The sequence below is a fragment of the Balaenoptera physalus genome, assembly GCF_965194825.1.
Source record: "Balaenoptera physalus genome assembly, chromosome: 7".
NCBI lineage: Eukaryota > Metazoa > Chordata > Mammalia > Artiodactyla > Balaenopteridae > Balaenoptera > Balaenoptera physalus.
In genome coordinates this window covers 33,901,170-33,922,318 of record NC_138886.1, presented here as the reverse complement: position 1 = coordinate 33,922,318, position 21,149 = coordinate 33,901,170, and the positions used below count along the sequence as shown (strand labels likewise).

The following is a 21,149-nucleotide window of genomic DNA, read 5'->3' as shown; positions in this document are numbered from 1 at the left end:
GGGAGAGTCCTGTGGATTTCTAGAGGCCAGTGATGCTGCTAAACATCTTCAATGCACAGGACAGCCTCCCACACGAAGAAGTCTCCTACCCACAGCATTAATAACACCAGCGTTGAGAAACCCTGGCTCAGATGGATGCTGTACTTTGGCTCCTTGGGCTCCCCTTTTCTGTTTCCAAGCAGGCAATACCTCTGTTTTCACAGTTATATTCTAAATGGTGCAGTTAGATGCTGCCTAATTTATAGTCATGTTCATGTACTCCCTTCCTGAGATTACATACAGCTGACTTTGGACAGTTAGGAACTCTCAAACTCTTCCATCACTCATTTACAGACAGTGCTTTGGTTTACTCCATGGAGAGTTAATTACACTCATTCAAGAAGAATTTCACTAATAGAAAGCTTGGAGAACAAGCTTGGGGGTCTTCTCAATGGTGTCTCCCGCTCCCAACAGATGCTTCTATGGTTATATTACTAGGGTGGTTGAACACCAGGCCTCTCTACAATATACATAATTTGATCACCTGGTACTGTAATTAAAAGAGACCATAAATAAGATTCTGTTCCCATCACTTTACTAGATGGGTGACTTTAGGCAAGAGATTTAACCTTCAGAGACTTGGTTTCCTTTTTTTTTTCTTTTTTTCTTTTTTTTGTAAAATAAGGATAACAGCTCCCAATTTATGGGATTTTTGGAAAGATGAAATATAGTGTGTAAAAGTGCTCAGCACCACTTGACAAGTAGCATATGCTAGATAAATATCAGTTCCTTTCCCCTTGCAGCAATACCATACCCAAATTGCCATTGTGAAGTTTGCTTTTCTTGTGCTTCAGCTTTTCTTTTTCTGAGTTGCTCTCTGTTTCTTAAACTCCAAGTTCCAATGACTTCTGTAGGATCAAAATGAAAGTTATGGGAGATAGTGATGAATTGTGGCATTAACAGGAAAAGAGTCCTATAGAAAAATGGTAGAATCCCTTTATTGGGTGTGTAAGTTTTTCTCCTAGCCTTTTGAGGACAAGAACTATATCTTATTTATTCTTGTGCCTCTGAAGAATGCCTGGGAGCAAACATTCGGTCAACATTTTTTAAATGAAAAGGTCAGTATTTGTACATAAGTGTGCTACCAACCTATTAATTTTTTCAAAATAGTGTACATATTGTACAAACATAAAAGAAAAAATCAGCCATGTTCTGCCATCCTATAACCTGTTTTCATTTTATTCCTTGCATTCATCTAGTCCCTATATTAAAGTTGTAATGATGGCATACCACAGTTTTATCATTTATTAACCTGATACATCAAAAATATATTCCATCATCTCGTCCTCATAATTATAACTTTAGCAGCTACATGATACTTAATCAAGTTGATGTATTCTCATTTATCCACTCATTCCACTCGTATTGAACATTTAGGTTTTTGCCAGTTATTTTTTTTGCCATTGTAGATCAAATTATAATAAATATTTCATGTACACAGCTTTTTTTCTTTTGTATATTTTTCCTTTGGATGATGTTTCTCCAAGTTCTTTGGAATATTAAAGTTATTATCAAGAAAGGTTCTGTTGCCATCCAAGTTTGTGAAAAGTTAACATTGGGTCTTTGATGTAGAACTTCTTAGAGACTATAGAATGATTTCAAATTTGCACCAGGACCCCCTAAAAGAGAAAATGCCCCTTGGACCATGGCACCTTTTGTTTTTAGGACAGAAGTCCTTAATGGTGAACTTGGACGGGGGAAAATTATACTTTTATTTTTACCAATCTTTAATTTAAATGACCATTTCCTTCAATTATGAACGTAGGTAACAAACCACGGTAGCTTTAGCAGTGTGTGATTTTGTCACAAAAAGAAATTACAGATTTTCTTCATATAACATTACAGTTATTGCAGATACCTTAAAATATCATTTATTTGATTTGATACAGTGGTAATTAGATCCACCACTGGATCTTGTTATTTAATGCATCTATAAATAAGCACACATATTATTATATCATAGTTTTTTATTTTGATAACTTATCTTAATATAATTGCTTCCTTTATAATCCTATGTATTGAATTTTATGTATTTAGACTTCTTAGTCTAAGAAGGGGTCTAGAGGTTCATCAGAATGCCAAAGGGATCCATGGCATTAAAAAGTTTTAAATCACTGCCTCAAGGCCTAGGGTTCTGCAAAAGCAGCAAAAATGCTGCTTTAGGATGGATCCAAAAACTAAGATTAGTGAGTCAAAAGAATAAACACTATTATAGTTCTTGCTACTTATTGCCAGATCCCTTTCCAAAAGTTTCACTATATTTATGCTACCAAAGAAGTATATGGTTGTATTTGTTTTACCACAACTATCTGGTATTGGGTATTTTCGTTATCTTTCATTTATATATATTATTAATAATTTATTTATTATTTCCTTGTGTTTCTCTGGCTTATTAGAATCTTAGTGCTAGAAGGCACCTCAGAAAGTTATATAGCCCCAATTCTTCCATTCTAATATATGAATGTATCCAATTATGCACCTTTTTTGCCAGAGCCGTAAAAAGAGGAAAATAATCATAGCCCAATCCTTCCCAACAGCCACTACCTCTTAAGGTCTCTTTCATTACCTGGAACATGGTTCTCTTCTTGATGAGGATCAGGTGTCTGATGGAGCATCAAGTGAGACTGGTCCTTTCCCAAATCCATCTTGCTGCAATACCTTCCTGCTGTTTGGTCTGACTTCCACAAGAACCCTTTTTTAAAATGTCAAAAGTAACTAACAGTTAAAAACACACACATATCCGAGTTCACTTGTCACTTGACTTCCTGCCTAAAAGTTTTATCTAGCTGGACCACAGCTGCTGGCTACTTCTACTTTCTTTATCGTACTGCACAGGTGTGAGCAGGGGGCACAGCTGGTGCTATGTCCTCCTCCACCACAGTGGCTAGTTATACAGGCAGCCCTGCAGCCACAGGCTGGTACGTCACAGCCTCCGGTATGGCAGTCATTGGCTCTATTAAGAAGTGCCTGAGTCCGATGTTCCTTTTTACATACAGAGGTGGCATAGTATACGAAGAACACCAAGTCTAGCACCTAACCAGCTCGATGTCCTTGAACAAATCACTTCCCCTTTTCGTGACTATCCTTCTTCATTTGCAAAGTGGGTGAATAATTCCTGACTTGCCCACCTCACACAGTTCTTGTGAAAGTGAATATTATGAATGTGAAAATTATGAAGATGCGAAATTAATCTTATATTGTTTTCCTGCATGTGGCATTTTTTCATCTTAACCTGATGCAAAGTAATGGAAAGTCTTGCTGTTAGACGTAGATAATAGACATAAAGAACTAAATGAGGAATTCAAAGCAAATTTGAACCCTCTTCTGCTCACCTGATCATTCACAAGTGACTCAAGATAACTAGTGAAATCCACTGTGACTCATCCAGGGAAGGTCAAAAAGCATTTCTTAATGAAAATATCAGCACATTATGTCACAGAAATTAAGTTGAAACCAAGGGAATAACCCATCTTCAATCGGTCACCCGATTTGTGAAGGCAAAGAGGCACAGAGGATCAGGATTGTTCACCAAGGAAAGGGACACTGACCACCTCCTATTACAGGCAAAAGGTCTGTGAGATACAGGGTTAACACTGTATCTGGAGTCAGATACTGAAGTGAAGAGAGTTTGAATTCCAGTGTTGCCACATTCCCTAATTCAGTCACCTTAGGCCACTTAGTCTTGGAGCCAGTTTACCTACCTACAATATGGGACAATATTGGTATGTACCTCATGAGGTTATTGGGATGACTGAATCAAATAATGCATTTCATATGTGCCTGTCATATTGAATACATGGTGCCTAGCATATTCAACCTGCTTAGTAAGGGTTAGCTGCTGTTATTAGTAATAAAAATACAGTGACAAGATTTTGGTAAGTCAAGTCACAGTTTAAATGCACTAAAGAAACTCAGAGAAAACCTGAAGGGAATCCTTTATAAAGAGAAAACCTTTATAATGTGAATAGATGCCCTCTACTTCCATAGACTCTTAAGGCATTAGCATCTCCTCCTAAACCATCTAGTCCCTCCCCCTCTTTTATACACAGAGAAATTGAGAACCAAGGAGGGGAAAGATTTACCTGCCCCAAATTTTCTTACTTACTGGTGGCACCACATCTTACTGATTATAAGATGGGTCATCTTGTTATGCTTGATCTTGCCTGGGTATGAAAATGTATGTGTGATGTGAACATATGAGAGAAGAAGGTTTTTCAAACACACTGAAAAATATTGAGAACTATATAACAAGCACTCAAGGGCTTACCACCAAAACTTAATGTGGTATTTAATTACTAGATCCTAAGCTCTAGCTTTAAGTTTCTCGGTTCCCCAGTCTTTCTCGTAAGTTAATCTCTACCTAAAAGTTCAGATAACTCCAGGGAATCCCTATTCCGAGAAGTCTTATAGGGAATGGAAAGTGTAACTTGCAATTTATCTCATGATAATTTTTGGATTTTCAGATACAGGGTTTTAAAAACTCAAATACAAACTAAAGTAGCTTTGAAAATTATAAAACAGGAGTGTTTTATAATTTAAACTGGCATTTTAAATTAGTCGCTTTATTTGATATGTTTTAATTCTTACTGATCAGGCTATTTCTTATGATAATGAAATAAGATAACCTTTTAGAATACTTCTAGGACACTTACAGAAGATGCAGAATTACTTCTTAAACACAATTATCCTTAAAGCTTATAAGACCCAGTTCAACAATTCAGCAAACCTTACTGAATGCCTCCTCTGTGCCATGTACTGACCAAGGCTGTCAGACTACAAAGGTGGACGAAGGTGGACAGATGTTAGTCCCTGAGTTCTGTGTACTGTAGGCCCATAGAGATATGCACATCTTTATTGGAGGGAGATAATATTTAGACCCTTTACACCCTGCTGCAGCCTGCCTAAGCTGTTTCCACCCCATGTTCTGATATCTAAGAGCAGAATGTGGAGGGACTATATGAGGATGGGATCTCAAGTTAACAGTAATTAGGGAGCAATATTGGGTGGAGGGGGCAGGTGGAGGGAGTTTGGGGCAAACTAGATTGGAAGTCAGGCAAGGTGTCTCTGGTGTGATAAGCAGGCCACAGCAGGAACTTGTCTGGGACAAGTCAGTAAATTTACAAGCCATAGTTCATTATCCTTTCCCTCCATAGTGAAGTCTAGAGTCGTTAGCAGTATGTGAGATGTTAGGCATTAAAGGCCGGATATTTTTAACAAAAGCTGCCTTGTTCTAGAGTTATTTGCATATATACATGATACCTCTCTCTAGGCCACAAACCCTTTGAGGGTGGTTACCACTCCTGATTCACCTTTCTATCCCCACAGTATAATCTAGGAGGAGGCTTAGCCAGAGCAGTCCCCATAAACGCCCTCACTCCTGTATGCAGGGCCAGCCTCATGGGTGTGCAGCCTGTGAAAGTACTTTATACACTCAGAGGGGCTGATGCTGCTGTTACTTAGTAATACCATCATCTGTTCCAGAGCTCTTTCTACTGTCATTCACTGGCACTGACCTCTGTGCTGAAGATATAGCAGTTAGGATTTCCCTGGTGGCACAGTGGTTAAGAATCCGCCTGCCAATGCAGGAGACATGGGTTTGAGCCCTGGTCCGGGAAGATCCCACATGCCGCGGAGCAGCTAAGCCCGTGCGCCACAACTACTGAGCCTGCGCTCTAGAGCCCGCGAGCCACAACTACTGAGCCCACGTGCCACAACTACTGAAACCCACGTGCCTACAGCCCGTGCTCCGCAACAAGAGAAGCCACCGCAATGAGAAGCCCACACACCACAACAAAGAGTAGCCCCCACTCACCGCAACTAGAGAAAGACCACGCAGCAATGAAGACCCAATGCAGCCAAAAATAAATAAATTAATTAATTTTTTGAAAAGAAGAAAGAAAAGTGAGCATGGAATGATAGGATAAGGAACAAGGGGGGAAAGTTGATGGTGGTTGCTATTTTAAACAGGGTGACAGTTGTTCAGGACTGAAGGAGGTGAGGGGCCAATCAGGCTGCCATCTGGGAGGGCACTGTAGGCAGAGAGGCACTGGCAAATGGCCTGAGGTGAGGAAGTGGTAGGAGGTGGGTTCAGAGAGGTAGCTTATTGCCCCTTGTAGGGGTGTCTACTCTGATTGAGATGGATAGTCATGGGATGGTTTTGAACAGAGGATTGATGCCATCTGACTTTTTTTTTTTTTTAATTTTTGGCCATGCTGCTTGGCATGCGGGATCTTAGTTCCCCAACCAGGGATCAAACCTGCGCCTGCTGCAGTGGAAGCATGAAGTCTTAACCACTGGACCTCCAAGGAAGTCCCTGGCATATTTTTCAAGGATTATCCTACATAAAGAACAGACCATGGGGACAGGGGAGGAGGTGGAAGCAGGGAGACCAGTTAGAAGGATCCTGCAGAATCCAGATGATTAAGGCTTGAACTGTGATGGGAGTGATGAAGAAGTGGTCAGACTCTGGAGTAGCTTACAGACTGGATATGCAGTGAGTGATAAAGAATCAAAGACTATGACAAGGGTTTTGGTCTGAGCAACTGGAAAGATGGAGGTACCATTAACAGACAAAGAAGACTGGGAGGAGCAGGCTTGCAGGAGATGATCAGGAGTTTAGTTTTGGACATGCAAATAGATTAGGGAAAAAACAGCAAAGGAGCAGCCAGTGAGGCAGAGAATAGCGAGGAAAGTGTAGTGTTCTGGAAGTCAAGAGGAAAAAATGTTTCAAGGAGGAAGGAGTGATCAACCATGTCAAATTTTGCTAATAGGTAGATAGAAGGAGGATTGAGAATTTTCCTAACAATTTCTTTCCTAAGAATTTAATTAATTATGGACTGGAGCCCAGAAATGTTAAGTGACTTGGCCAAGGACATACAGGCAGGACCAGCAACATAATTTGCAGGGCCCAGTCCAAAATGAAAATACAGAGCTCCTCCTTCAAAAACTATTAAGAATTTCAAGACAGTTACAGCAGAATATCAGAATGTCAAACCCATCACAGGGCCACTTTCACAAGTGCTTCCCTGAATCTTTGTGGCAAACTTATAAAATAGCTATTAGTATCCTCATTTTTCAGATCAAGGCACTGGTGCTCAGAGTGTAAAGTGATTTTACTAGGGTCACAGAGCTAGACTGGTAGTTTGAGTATGAAACCTGAGCCTGCAGCCTCCAATTCTGGCCTTCTTCCTACTAGACCAAACTAGATATTGAGGGAGAGAATTGCTTTCCTGCCTCCTGACCCATCTGGAGCACGTTTAAGTAAGTATTGAGGCCTTGTTCATGCATTTCAGAGGCCTGGTTGAACTGGGCAGATGTGGGAGGGAGGGAAACACATTGCTAAGAACTTCTGCCCTGGGGCTCTTTATGATGGGGGTGAAAAGGGAGCACTGGATACTATTCAGTGAGAAACTTGACCTAATGAAAGTGCCCCAAAACTGATGTAGTTTTAGGCCATATTGATAGAATTATAGAAAAGAGGGCGATCACTTTGCTACTCTTTGGTTTGTCATCCCATACATGGAGTGTTATGCTGTGAAGACCGTGTGAATGGAATTTGAAAACGTGTAGAAAAAAAGAGCAAGGGATTTGGGACTCTACCATTTCCTGGTTGTGTAATTTGGGGGAAAATCGCTCAATTCTTTCTGATTCTCAGTTTCTTCCCTTATAAAACAGAGAAAAAGTAAGACCTCCCAGGGATTCTGGGAGGATAAAAGAGATCATGAGAGCTTTCTATAAAATGAAAAGCACTGTGTAGATAGACATGCCATAAACTCGGGCAGTGTTAATAGTATTATTAGAAGTGTTCTAATGATGCACCTGGGCATTGTCCTGGAGTGCATTTGGGTGGAAAAGTCAAGAAAGGGAAGCTATCATACACTTTTTTTTCTTGGTGTTCTTTCCTTGCTAAAATACTTTTTCAAACCTTTTAAATTCTTTTCAAGGAGTTGATCATGCTTTGTTTTCCTTAGTGGAGAAGGAGAGTTTCTGGTTTCCCTCTCTCTCACAGCCTGTTGATGCATGATAAATAAGTTCTGTCTCTGCTGAAACAGATGCTACTTTACACATACAGATAACACGGTCTATGACTTTAGAATGGCTGTAACCTGACTTTCAATTTAGTTTGTTCCAAAGTCCCTCCTCCGGCCTCCTCCACCAATATTGCTTTCTATTTCTTAATGAATAGACAATAAGCATCTCTGAATAAACATTGATGTGTGGTCATTTATCTGGGGAAGAACAAGTCTGCTCCCACCTTGAGCCCCCATCACATCTCTGTCCTCACATTCCTGAACTTCCGGAACTAACAGTGTACTCTCAAGTCAACTGCTTCCTTTCCCCACATAACTTCTTCTTTCCTTTGCATCCACAATCTAGTTTTCTCTTCCATATATTGTTCTCTCATAAGTCAGCAATGATTTCCTAATGGCCAAGTCCAGTGGTCCCTTCTCACTTCGCTCTCTCTGTGACTTCACTGTAGCTCACGATTCCTCTGAGCACTTATGTTGCTGTGTTCTTGGCTTCTATGGTAATGTGTTCTTCATCCCTCCTTCCTCCCCCTCTTCCTCCTCCACACACTTCTCTCTCCTTTTTTTAAAATTTATTTATTTATTTATTTATTTTTGGCGTGTTGGGTCTTTGTTTCTGTGTGAGGACTTTCTCTAGTTGCGGCGAGCGGGGGCCACTCTTCATCGCGTTGCGCGGGCCTCTCACTGTCGCGGCCTCTCTTGTTGCGGAGCACAGGCTCCAGACGCGCAGGCTCAGTAGTTGTGGCTCACAGGCCTAGTTGCTCCGCGGCATGTGGGATCTTCCCAGACCAGGGCTCGAACCCGTGTCCCCTTCATTGGCAGGCAGATTCTCAACCACGAGGGAAGCCCCACACACACTTCTCTTTTACTCCTCTAGCTATGAGAAGTACTTCCCAAGGATGACTCCTCTGTGTCTTTTCTCTCTCACACTTAGACAGACAATCCAACTCTATACCTTTAGCTATAACCTTTATGCAGATATCTTCTAAATAATTACCAGTCTGAGTTGTAAGATCACATTTTCAAGTGTCTCTTGAATATCATTCTTTACCTGAATATCCCACTGCACCTTAAACTTAGCATAGCAAAAAGCAAATATATCTTCCCCCTAAACCAGTCTCTCCTACGCTTTATTTCTGCCATTCTTAACTATTCTACTATAGAAGAGCAGCACCTTGTTCCTGGCCATCCAGTTCTAATTGGCAATCCAATTCAGAATTGTCTTTGCCTCTGCCTCCACCTCCTCTCTTTGCTTCTCACATCCAGTTGGACACAGTTCTGAGTTTATTCTTCCCAATATCCCACATGCTCATTCCCTCTTTTCCTTTCCCATACCACCATCCCAGAGGGGGACCTCAACTTCTCATTGGAAGTATTGGAGAAGCTTCCTAAGTGGTTTATTTGCTTCTGTCTCCCCTCACCTTCCCCAGATTGTCCTGCACAAACAGCCAGAGCATTCCCCATAAAACTGGCTCAGAACTGGTCTCTACCCTGTTTAGAATCCCGTAAAGTCTCAGTGTTATGTGTAGAATAAAGACTAAATTTGTCAGTCTGGCATTTAAAGCTAACTTCCCAATCTTATCCCCCATTACTTTCCTGAAAATACCCAATGTTCCAATTAAATAGTGCCACTTGCCCTCCCTGTTTGGCTTTGATTCTTTCTAACACCCACAGTACCTTTATTCACACCTCCTTGCTGTTCAGTACTCTTCACTTGTGTCTGCCCATCCAGATGGTGAGTGCCCGCATCACAAAGCCTTTGGTGATGATGATGATGATGATATATTAGCTACTCTACAAACACATAATAGGTACCTGACATGTTACAAACATTATCTCATTTAGTTCTTCTAACTAATATTATCCCCATTTCACTGATAAGGAAATTAAGGTTTAAAGAAGTTAGGTTACATCCCAAGGTCACATAAGCTTATAGGCGCCATAGTTAGAGCTCAAAACCAAAGCAGTCTGACTCTAAGGTTCACAGATTTAACCATTCTTTTCTACTACCTTTTCCTACATAGAGGTGATCTCTCCTTTTTGAGCTATAGTGTCACTTGATCTGAGCCTCTTGTATGATAAATATCACATAATATTTATTTTATTGTTCACATGTACACATCTTTTCTATAATGTTCATTCAGCAAACATTTATTGAACATTTATTTCTTGCCAGCCCCTTTACTAAGAATTGGAGACATAGAGAAGAATCAAACAGGAGTCATTTCCTCCAAGGAACTCAGTCTAATTGAGGGTGATAGACAATAAGTAAATCTGAATTTAGAATATAATACAGTATGATAATTTTAACATCAATATTTCCAAATGTTCTAAGAGTAGAGGTGGAGTGTTTAATTCTGCTGTCATAGAAGTGAAAAGATAAAGATATTATATTGTGTATCCTCTAGCTATAATCCTCTTTATTCATAACTGCCTTGGAATGACTCTGCATTGGTCAACAAGTAGAATTGGAAAAATGATGAGGCTCTATGTGTGTAATAGTATTATGTGTTTTTTTCACTTTACAATAGTGTTAAGCTTTTCCCCTTTTATTAATTTCACAGAAATAATAATAATAGCCAATATTTATTGAGCACCTGCTTATCATATTCCAGGCGGTCTTCTAAGTACTTTATATATGATAGTTCATTTAGTTTTTACAACAGCTTTTAAGGTAGGTATTACTAATATCCCTATTTTGTAGATGAAGAAACTGAAGCACAGGTATTGAACCTGGGCCCTAAATCAAACACCTGGTAAGTGGCAAAGCTGGGTGGTTTGGATCTAGGAGGCAATATCTTAACCACCTTGCTCTCCTGCCTCTCAATTCTACTTCTTTCATATTTAATAAAATAAGGCAGCAATATATATTCTTTTTTGATCCTCTCTCCCTCCTTTCTTTCTCATTTCCCTCTCCCTCATCCTCTCCCTCTTTCTGCAATTTGTTGACTATCTAATCTGTGTCCCAAAGTGTGTAGGGTGCTGGGAATATAAAGGCAAATAGGAAAAACAGCATACATAGAAAGTTAAGGGAACACAGAGGAGGGACATCTAACCAAGATGAAGAGATGAGGTCAAAGCAGTCTTACTGGAATAGGTGATCTCGAGCTTAATTTTGAGGGTGAATAGGAATTAACTACTATGATACAACCAGGCTCAGAGGAACAAACACAGGCTCCAGAGTCAGATCTAAGTTCATTCAAATCAGGTTCTGTGTGGCCAGGATCTTCCACCCTCAATTCCCTCATATATGGAATGGGTATTATAATACCTACCTTTCATGATTATTATGAGAATTAAGAATGATGACTATTGGAAAGAATCTGGCACATAGCAGACCTTACTGCTCTGGCTGTCATTATGATTGTTCATAATCTCAATAACAATAAGTGAAATAGAACTGCTAAATAAAAAAGCTAAGCAAGGCATGAGAGTTATTTTATAGATAAGGAGATCCAGAGGGGGCCAATGTCACACAGGCCTAGTGGCAGCTGGAACCTGAATCCAGATCCTCTGAGAGTTCTATCATTTTCCTTTACCTGCCTGCTATTCCGAACTCTTCTGTCTACAAGTCAATCTACCTTATCTCCTGGTTTGATGAAGTATTTCCCAAACTTTCCAATTGTTACATTCTCTCTTCATGATTTTTGCCATATTCTTGTAATAACATCTTCTGTATTATTATTTACTTAATGTTTTCCTTCAAATAAACTTATTTTTCCTAAAAGTATTTGAAATGGAAATTTTATATCACCAATGTAAGTGGAAAACCAACAGTATCACCTGTGAAATCACAGGTTTGTGGTATAACAAATTATAATTCTTCTAAGGTACATTAAAATAAATACTGAACTATTAAAGTAAAAGATGTTTCATCTGAAATTATCTGCACTGCCCCAAGTGGAATGAATGCATATCACATCTTGGGAAATGCTGGCCTATGTAATTAATCAGTGAATTCTTTTCATTTCACAGAATTTCTAGATCATGTCCAAATTATCCTAAAGCCAAACTGCCCTTTGCAGGAACTGTTTTATAATTCAAAAGGGACAGAGCAAAAGACTCGATTCATTCCCTGGCCTGCCACTGACCCACTGTTATTCATATCAGCTACTCTCCACAGGGTCTCTATTTGAACGCTAACCTCTCCTATTTTTGCTCTTTATTCACTCCTTGGAGTTTTAGCTACTCTGGCATAGAATATGTACTAGAACCTAACATGATGCTTTAGTCTTATTAATTTGGAAACTTCAACTCCCTGCTTCCAGCAGATTCTATCCCCTGGGCTTGAAGTTTAGAGTTAGCATAACCTAGATGAGTTCCTGCCCAAAAGTGAACACTGCTGAAGAATTGCAGCCTTCCAAATGGTTCCGTGCCAGTGCTGAATGTTATATTATACGTTCAAGTAAATGGTCGTCATCTGAACCAGTTGAGGTAGAGATGACTCTGGCTAGAACTCTGCCACTAGGTGGACGTAAAAGGCAATTGCACCATTCTCACCTGTCAACTAGGTCTTGAGCTTTGGTTCCAGCACTTTCCCTTGGAGGCAGCCTGCCTTGCTCCCTAATTCTCTGACACTCTCCGTTCCCCCTCCCTGCAAGTCCTTCTCTGGGTGAGTTCACATCGGGGATGTTTGCATACCAAACACTTAGCTAATTGATATTCTGTCATAATCTGTTCAACAAATGTTAGGCTTTCTTGTATTTTGGGTTTGTGCGTGGTGTGTGTGTGTGTGTGTGTGTGTGTGTGTTTTAGTGACACTTTGGTTGTATTTTTAGCCAGAGAGAAGAGAAGGAGTTACTTTAGCAGGCAGAAAATGTATTGTCAGGTCTTTCTTCCCTGAATTTCTCCTAAGTGTCTGTGAGCACCTTTAACAGATGGAGCTCAGGATGTGATCAGATCTGATTTCATCAGCATATGTCCTGGGCAAGTTCAATGTGAGGATGAAGACTTCCTTTGTGCTTCTTTATGTTCTGTATTGTCACCCTTTATTGTTAGCATTCTCATCTCATTTTAGGGAAGCCAGAGTTGCTCAGCTGTGATAGATACCTGTGTGGGAGTCATGTAGCAAAGTCTGATGTTCCACTGGAAGAAAAGAGGGTGCAGGTCTGCCCCAGCGCTTTGTAATGAGCCCTCCCCTCCCCGTCAGCAACAAGCACATCTATTCTTAAGTGTCAGAATGTTCTTGGTAATCAAGAGAGAAATTAAAACAAACCCAGACAGAACTGCCATCTTCAGAGATGCCAGCAATACCCAGAATTACCCATAATCCTTCTATCTGATGGGCTTGGTCTTCTTGATGAAAATAAAATAGGATGTTACATGTTATTACTGTCATAGCCTTCATTATTAAAATTGGATACTATGCTTCACTTCTCAGGAAACACTAATAGGAGCAATTATCACCCTGAAGAGTGTGTGGTGCAGCAGATAGAGCCTGGACTCCTGGATCAGAAGATAAGTAGGGTATCTATTTCCACAGAGCTGCTATTAACTTCTGTTTCTACCCAGTTCAGATGGGTGTACACTACTTTGTGCTCATGCAAAGAGACTGGACAGAATTATCAGGCAGAACTTAAATAACTTGGTCCATCCAACCAAGACAGATTTTCCTTTCTAGAAAATCCTACTCCTACCCTGATCTATGGAAAACTCCATTCCTATATCCTACTACCAAATATGATACCCACATGGATTCAGTCATCTCTCTGAGGAGGAATGAGTAGAATGAAACTTCACTAATCCAGTCAATTCAATTCCCTTTTAATGGGAATTAAATTAAGATCTCAATAAGACACAACAGTTCTGCTTTCTAGTCTTATATAGAAATTATGCCTTTAGCTCTAAATCCTAGTTATCTCTGACAGAGGAAGTGAACAATTGATCAAGTAATAGAGTTGCTATAGTATAGGGAGTAGGAGTGGAAAGAATAGATTGATGCGTAGGTGATACAACAAGTAAGTAATGGGCTTGAGACTTTCTACTAAGTCAGACAGCCATGCTTGACTGGGCAGGAGAGCTATTTGTTTTGTAAATTACTTGCAAACTGGTAATTGTACTTTATGGAGTTAAGTGAACCTGGGACACAGTAAACACTAAATTTCATAGAATTTCACTGCTGGAAGAAATCTTTAATGTCATCTAGTCAAATTTCCCAAGAGATGTCTGAAAGCCCTGTGTGGACTCAATTTACTAGAAAATGTTTCTGATTTCAAAAATTTTATTAAAGAAAACCCCACAGAGGGACTTCCCTGGTGGCGCAGTGGTTAAGAATCCACCTGCCAATGCAGGGGAACACAGGTTCTTCCTGGTCCGGGAAGATCCCACGTGCCGTGGAGCAACTAAGCCCGCGAACCACAACTATTGAGCCTGCGTACCACAACTACTGAAGCCCACGCTCCTAGAGCCCGTGCTCTGCAGCAAGAGAAGCCCGCGCACCACAACGAAGAGTAGCCCCCGCTTGCCTCAACTAGAGAAAGCCTATGTGCAGCAACGAAGACCCAACGCAGCCAAAAATAAATAAATAAATAGTTTAAAACCCACAGAGATTTTTACAAGTAACCCCATATGTTATAGTTCTGATTATTACTTCACAACCCTGGGAAAGTCACTTCATTTTTGTGGGCCTTTGCTCAAAACATGACCTTGGGCAAGTCACTTCACCTCTCTGGATATTAGTTTCCTTATCTACAAATAACCCCAGCTCTGTCTTGCCTGCCCCTCAGGGTGGATAACAGGCTCAAGAAGATGATAAAAGTGGAAGGTTTTGGTAACCACAGGCTATGCTGTACTTTCTAAAACATAAGAAGTGTTGCTACCAGCTCCTACATTCCCCTCCAGCGACATCCCCATGCTAAGCAAGAGTAGCAATGTTTCATCCCTCTCCATTCTATTAAGATGTTTCTCCCCCTTGCCCATAATTCTCCCCCATAGAATTACCCACAGATGGGTCCCTACAGGAACATTCTCCAAGGGGTCCTGTGTTTTTTTCATGAAAGACAAGGAATGGGCTTGTGCGAGTCGCAAAGTCTGAGAGGGAATGAGCTGCACGCATACAGGGAGGCTTTCAGTGGGAGCAGCTGCAGGCCTTTTGCTTTTCTGCACATCCTCAGCTACCAGTGCCACTTGGCCCTAGGCCTCTATCAGCAAGGGTGAACCCTAAGGAGCACGGCAGCTCCACACAGAGGACCCTCATAGCAGAACCTCATTATGGCACAGATTATTGTTCATTCTAACAGGCATTTAGTAAGTGTTTGTTGTGAGTCAGGTCCTGTGCTTGCCACAGTGGGTAAGAGATGAGTCAGATGTGCTGCCTGCCCTTGAGACCTCACAGTTTAGTGGGAGAAACAGACTCATGAGTGTCATATACAGACTGGGTTATGACCAAAGCCCACACAGCATTTGGGCACAGTTGACGGATCACTTAAGTCTGTCTGAGGGCTCAGGCTGGGCTTCTCAGAAGAGATAAGATTTAAATGTTACCTTAACAAGGGTGTAGAAATTCTCCAGGGGGATTAAAGGTGGTGGGGGATGCATTTCAGACAGAGGGAGGTGCGAGTATACAAAGGCACAGGGATGTGAAAAGGCATCTTGGTTCTGGGCACAGTAACAGAGAAGCTGGAATGTGTGCTACACACCAGGGAATGGAAAGACCTGAAACCAGAGAGGTAGCTGGGGGCCCAAGGAGAGGCTTTTATGATGTCATGGGGAGCCACTAAGGGGTTTTAGGGAGGAGAATGCCATAATCAGGTAATGTTCTTAGAGCATTTAGGTGACAATATGGGGGCTGGGTGGGAAAGGAGAGAGAAGATAAATTCACTGAGGGTATTAAAGGAAAGGACAGATTCTAGAGAGATCTAGAAGGTAGAAATGACAGATCTTATTATGAGAAATTCTAAGAGCTCCAGCACAGAAAATTGAAAGAGAAAGACAGCAGACTGAAAATTTAGTGAGGGTCCACAGGTAAGATGACAAGATATCTTGTATCAAGCAAATCACACCCTGACTTCCATTTCTTGATGGCCTGGCCGAGATGGCCTATGTAATGTTTATGGACAGGAGGTCAAAAGCTTTTATTACAAATTATTTTTACAGCTACAGAGGTGGATTCAGCAGATCTGGCTGGCTAGGCCAGTGTTTCCCTCCTTTCCCTCCTGCCCCAAAGCTAATTGCTTTGTCAAGGAGGATGCCTTCCCCAGATGGAAAAAGGCCACATTTTGGTTGAGGATTGACAAATAGCTATGCCAGGATCTCCATACTAAGTCCTATCTAGATCCACACATTACCACAAAGAACTGCATAGCTCAGAATGCTTGGCTGCCTATAGCATACCGTCACAGACCACACATGTGGCGAATTCCCAGAAGAATTGATATATGAGCTGGGTCTTGAAGAAAGCAAAGGAAAAATAAGCACATTAAAATGATATCCTACCTGGTTTGGCCCTTTTTTAGAAGTACACCTAGAATGTTCTAGAGCAGAGCTGTCCAATAGAACTTTCCACAGTGATGGGAATGTTCTTCTGTATGATCCAATATGGTAGCCACTAGTCACATGTGACAATGGAACACTGTAAATGTGGCTAATGTGACGGAGGAACTGATTTTTTTTAATGTTATTTTAAATTTTATTTATTTATTTATTTATTTATTTATTTATTTATTTATTTATTTATTTATTTATTTTTGGCTGCGTTGGGTCTCTGTTGCTCTGTGCAGGCTTTCTCTAGTTTCGGAGAGCGGTGGCTACTCTTCGTTGCGGTGCACGGGCTTCTCATTGCGGTGGCTTCTCTTGTTGCAGAGCACGGGCTGTAGGTGCGCGGGCTTCAGTAGTTGTGGCGCACAGGCTTAGTTGCTCTGCAGCATGTGGGATCTTCCCAGACCAAGGCTCGAGCCCATGTCCCCTGCATTGGCAGGCGGATTCTTAACCACTGCGCCACCAGGGAAGTCCCAGGAACTGATTTTTTAATTTAATTTTTATGAATTTAAATTAAAATAGCCACCTGTAGCTAGTGGCTACCATGTTGAACAGCACAGCTCTGAAGCCCACTTAGCAAGCCTAGATTCTGTTTCCTATGCTTATTCTTTTCTTCGTTCTCCACACCTGTCTCTGTTCTCTTCTGCCTAGTCCCTCCAGGTTGATATACTAATTGACTATCTTCTAGCTTCCAACATTGGTCCTATTTCCTGGTTATTGATTTCCTCTCTCTCTCATCACAGCAGAACCCTGGACTATCTTCCATTTGACTCATACCTTAATACCTCCCCAACCTGTGCTGGAGTGTGGGCCTAGAGGAAGTAACTTCAAAGAGCCTGTCCTGCCACGTTGGGCTCTCCACCAGGCCTTATCCTCTCCCTCCCTTCTTTTCCTCAGTTTCTTTTCTAGGCCACTTTAACCAGCTAGTTAGTAACCTGGAATATTCTTTGGTGTTTTCCCTCCCTGACAGCTTGAGTTAGAGGATGGAACAGTTGGAGGATGGAGGTGTGTGTATTGGGGCTGGGAAGGGAGGGTTATAACTGGTTGATCAAATACTTTGATTTGAGGTCTCTGGAAATAGGTGAAGGACTCCATCCTGAGGCCTTTTCTGTCAGGCTTTTTTAACTTTGATTTATATACAGATAGCAATATTGATAGATTGACTACACCTGTGGATGGAAAGGATAGATTCAGGATACAAAAAAGGGTCTTGATAGGCCAAACCACTGGGCCAAATTTAACAGGATGCAATGTAATGGTGACAAATCTCAGATCCTGCTAATTGCCTAAGTACCAATATATGGCTTAGAAGACTTGGTAGTTTTAGCTAATTAGGAATCAGTAATGGATAATGAGAAAGGCAATATCCTCTTGGAAAGCACTAATAGAATCATATCCAACATGAGCATTCACATCCAGCAGAGACCTGCTCATTTCCACCCTGACCAGACCACACGTTGATCACTGTTTCAGATTCTGAGCACCTCACTCTTTTTTTAAAGGGTGAACATTGACAAGCTGAATGACCACAGTGGTAAAGGGACTGGTAACCTGTCCTATAAGGACCTGGGACAATTGAGCCTTACAAGAGCAGACCATGGGGACAAGGTCACTGTCCTAAATCTCTAAAGGGCAGTCACAAAACGGAAAGCAGACATGCTTTACGTGGCTCCAGAGGGCAGAGCAAAAACAAACGAGTGAAAGATAGAAAGAAATTTAAAAAAAAAACAAAAACGAGCAAAAACTCTAGCAGATTTCAGCCCAGTACGAGGAAAATGTTTCCAGTTGTCAGAGCTGTGATTTGGGCAGTTTAAGCTGCAGAGGCAGAGTTTGGTAGAGACCCTGGAAAAACGATGTTAAACATGCCCCAAAGCCAGTCTGCTCAAATATTGTCTCCGCAGTGATGGATAGCTAGTTCAAAATGTGTAGGCCCCATACGTGCTGACCCCATTTAGCTTCCAGATTCTATATTAAGTGTTAACTCCTCATTCTAGCTCACATTCTCGTTAAATAACCTGGGCTCCTTGTATGTGGGAAACCGGTTTCGAGCACAGAACCTCTAGCACCAAGCAGAATGGCAACATAATTTTAGCTCCTGAGCAAATGGGTCTCACAATAGTGTGAGTTCAGTGTGCGTATTAACATTTGAATATGCTGTATAATAAGCGTGCTGATTACTCTGAGAAGAATACTTGAAGAATAAAATAAGCTGTGATCATCAGAGGAAAAAGGGGCTAGCAATTTATGGCATGCCTGCTGATTGATATTCAAAAGTACATGACAGCTCTCATCACAGGTAAAAGATAATTACTGTGATTATAAAATGTAATGACAGTGCCAGGAAGTGATCAGAATTTTACTGGAAACCAGTTTGTGGTACAGTTTCTTACCACATTCAGATTTATAACTTATAAAAATGTGTCCCCATTTGGTTGTTTGGTTCCTCTGGGCAGTTTGAATGTGAATCCGTTGTAATCTCAACTTTGCAGGAAGTGGCCGACCGAGTTTTCACGGGAAATGAGAAGCTGAGGTGTGGAGGCCTCAGGTTGGACGTGGGGACATGACAATCACCTTGTGCTGGGAGAGAAGCTATAATGGGGAGCTGGCTGGAGCCCCACACCTTGGATGACCTAGACCAGCAGTTCTCAAAGTCTGCTCTGCAGACCTCTGGCGGATCCTGATACTCTTCCAGGAGGTCCATAAGATCAAAATTATTTTCATAATAATATTAAGATGTTACTTGGCTTTTTCATAGTATTGAAAGACTTCAAATTATATGACTCAACTTATATGAAATGTCCAAAATAGGCAAATCTATAGAGACAGAAGGCAGATAAGGAGTTGCCCAGGGTGAGGGGAGGCCAGAAGGTGGAGTGACTGCTTAATGGATACGGGGTTTCCCTCGGGGTGATGAAAATGTTCTGGAACTAAGTAGTGGTGGTGGTTTCATAACTAAATGCTACTGAATTGTGTATTTTTAAATGGTTAAAATGGTGAACTTTATGTTATATAAATTTTACCACAGTAAAAAAGTCCAAAAATAAATAAATAAATAAATAAATAAATAAATAAATATAAATAAAAAGAAAAACAGTCATCTTTTGGAGTTCTGATTACCTGCTCTTTGCTGCAAATACTCCTATATATCCCGGCTCCTCCCTTACCTCCTCAGAGCAGTCTCTCAGAGCTATCTGAGAGGTTTCGTCCTAGGCTTTCATCCTCAGTTTTGTTAGCCAAATAAAACATAATTCTCAACTTTTAGGTTGTGCATTTTTTCAGTCAACATGACAAAAGAAAAAAATGGCTAATAATATTAAGTAAATGAAAGAGATCCATTCTTATGACTTGATAAATGTTTCCATATAATTTTTCAGACCTCATAGCATGTTACAGCTAGGAGAGACCTTGGTTACCTCCTCATGCAAGTTGGAAATAGGGCAGGGGAATTCCAAGGTGATCCTGTGGAAGAAATATGGATCAGGAGCTAAAGAGGAGAGATCAGGAGTAGGGAACAAAGTCTCCCAGGGGCGGATAGAATGCATAAGATAATAAAGAGAGAAAGGGTAGCTTAAGATGATTATCAACCAGCATTTAGGAAACCCCCTACCCAGAAGAAAGGCCAGAGGAAGGCAAGAGAACTAGGAGATGGGAGAGTCCCAGAGCAGGGCAAGATGCCCCAGGGCATGCATTATCAACCGGGGATACACAGGGTTTCAAATCAAAGAGCACTTCAAAGCTCCCCACAAAAACCAGTTGCAGTGTCTTGTCCCATCCCACCCTGACAGAGCTCCCCAGAGGCAACTACTGCCAACACTTTTAGCTATTTCTTCTGATGTTTACCTCATATTTACAGACACATGCTCTGTTCTATGTCTTGGTTTTTCCACTTTAGACATTATCTATTGACTTCATATTATTAGAAGATTAGGATTTAGCTCTCTGCTACCACCTCTAAAAGCCAAGTGGGCACCAGTAAACTGGAAACCGAGTGACCCATCTTAAAGGGAGGCAGCTGCTATTCAGCGGGATATTGCCAGGGAATGTAGCTCTGCAGTGCAGAATGTGTCAAAGTATGTTCATTTGTAAGTAATTAAAACACAACCAGAAAACTGACTTAACGATGAAGCTCACACTAAGAGTCCAGGTAATTTAAGCTTCAGGGTTGGTTTGATTCAGCAGAGCACCAGTGTTATCAAAGCTGACCTTGATGTGAGATGGCTAAGGACAAGTCCCAGAGCTCCTTGCCCATATCCAGAGAGATACAGGTCAATTCTGGAAACTTCTTTCTCAGGAGTCCTAGCAAATCTCTATTAATCTGGATTGAGTCTTATGCCTATAGGAGATACTATGGGGCTCGGCCCAGGCCCCCTCTTCAGGGGGAACACATCCATCCCTCAGCTGCTGGGAATAGTCTTGCTCTCAGCCTTAGAAAACCACTTCCCCCAAGGTTTTACACCCCCTTCCAGGGTGCAGCCTGAGGCCTGTGACTGGCTGATGTGGGAATACAAATGTCTGGCCCCCTTACTTCAGTTTGGGACAACTCTGAAGGGCCATTCCCATTCCTGAGTTCCTGGGATCAGCTGAGGCTTTGGTTGTAACTACATTGCA

At 41.2% G+C, this 21,149-nt stretch overlaps 1 protein-coding gene across 3 annotated transcripts in view; it reads right to left on the bottom strand.

Annotated features, from left to right (window-relative positions):
• The window catches only part of HEMGN (hemogen), a 42,736-nt gene that overhangs the window by 6,980 nt on the left and 14,607 nt on the right, over positions 1-21,149 (bottom strand). For 2 of the 3 annotated variants that reach the window (XM_082468695.1, XM_082468696.1), the window contains 2 exons: positions 2,606-2,731; positions 794-887 (listed from right to left, as the gene is read on the bottom strand). In XM_082468695.1, the coding sequence (XP_082324821.1) occupies positions 794-887; positions 2,606-2,731 (220 nt within the window). Of the gene's footprint in view, positions 1-793; positions 888-2,605; positions 2,732-9,743; positions 21,143-21,149 lie in introns of those variants that run through there. The other variant, XM_082468697.1, reaches the window with a different exon arrangement.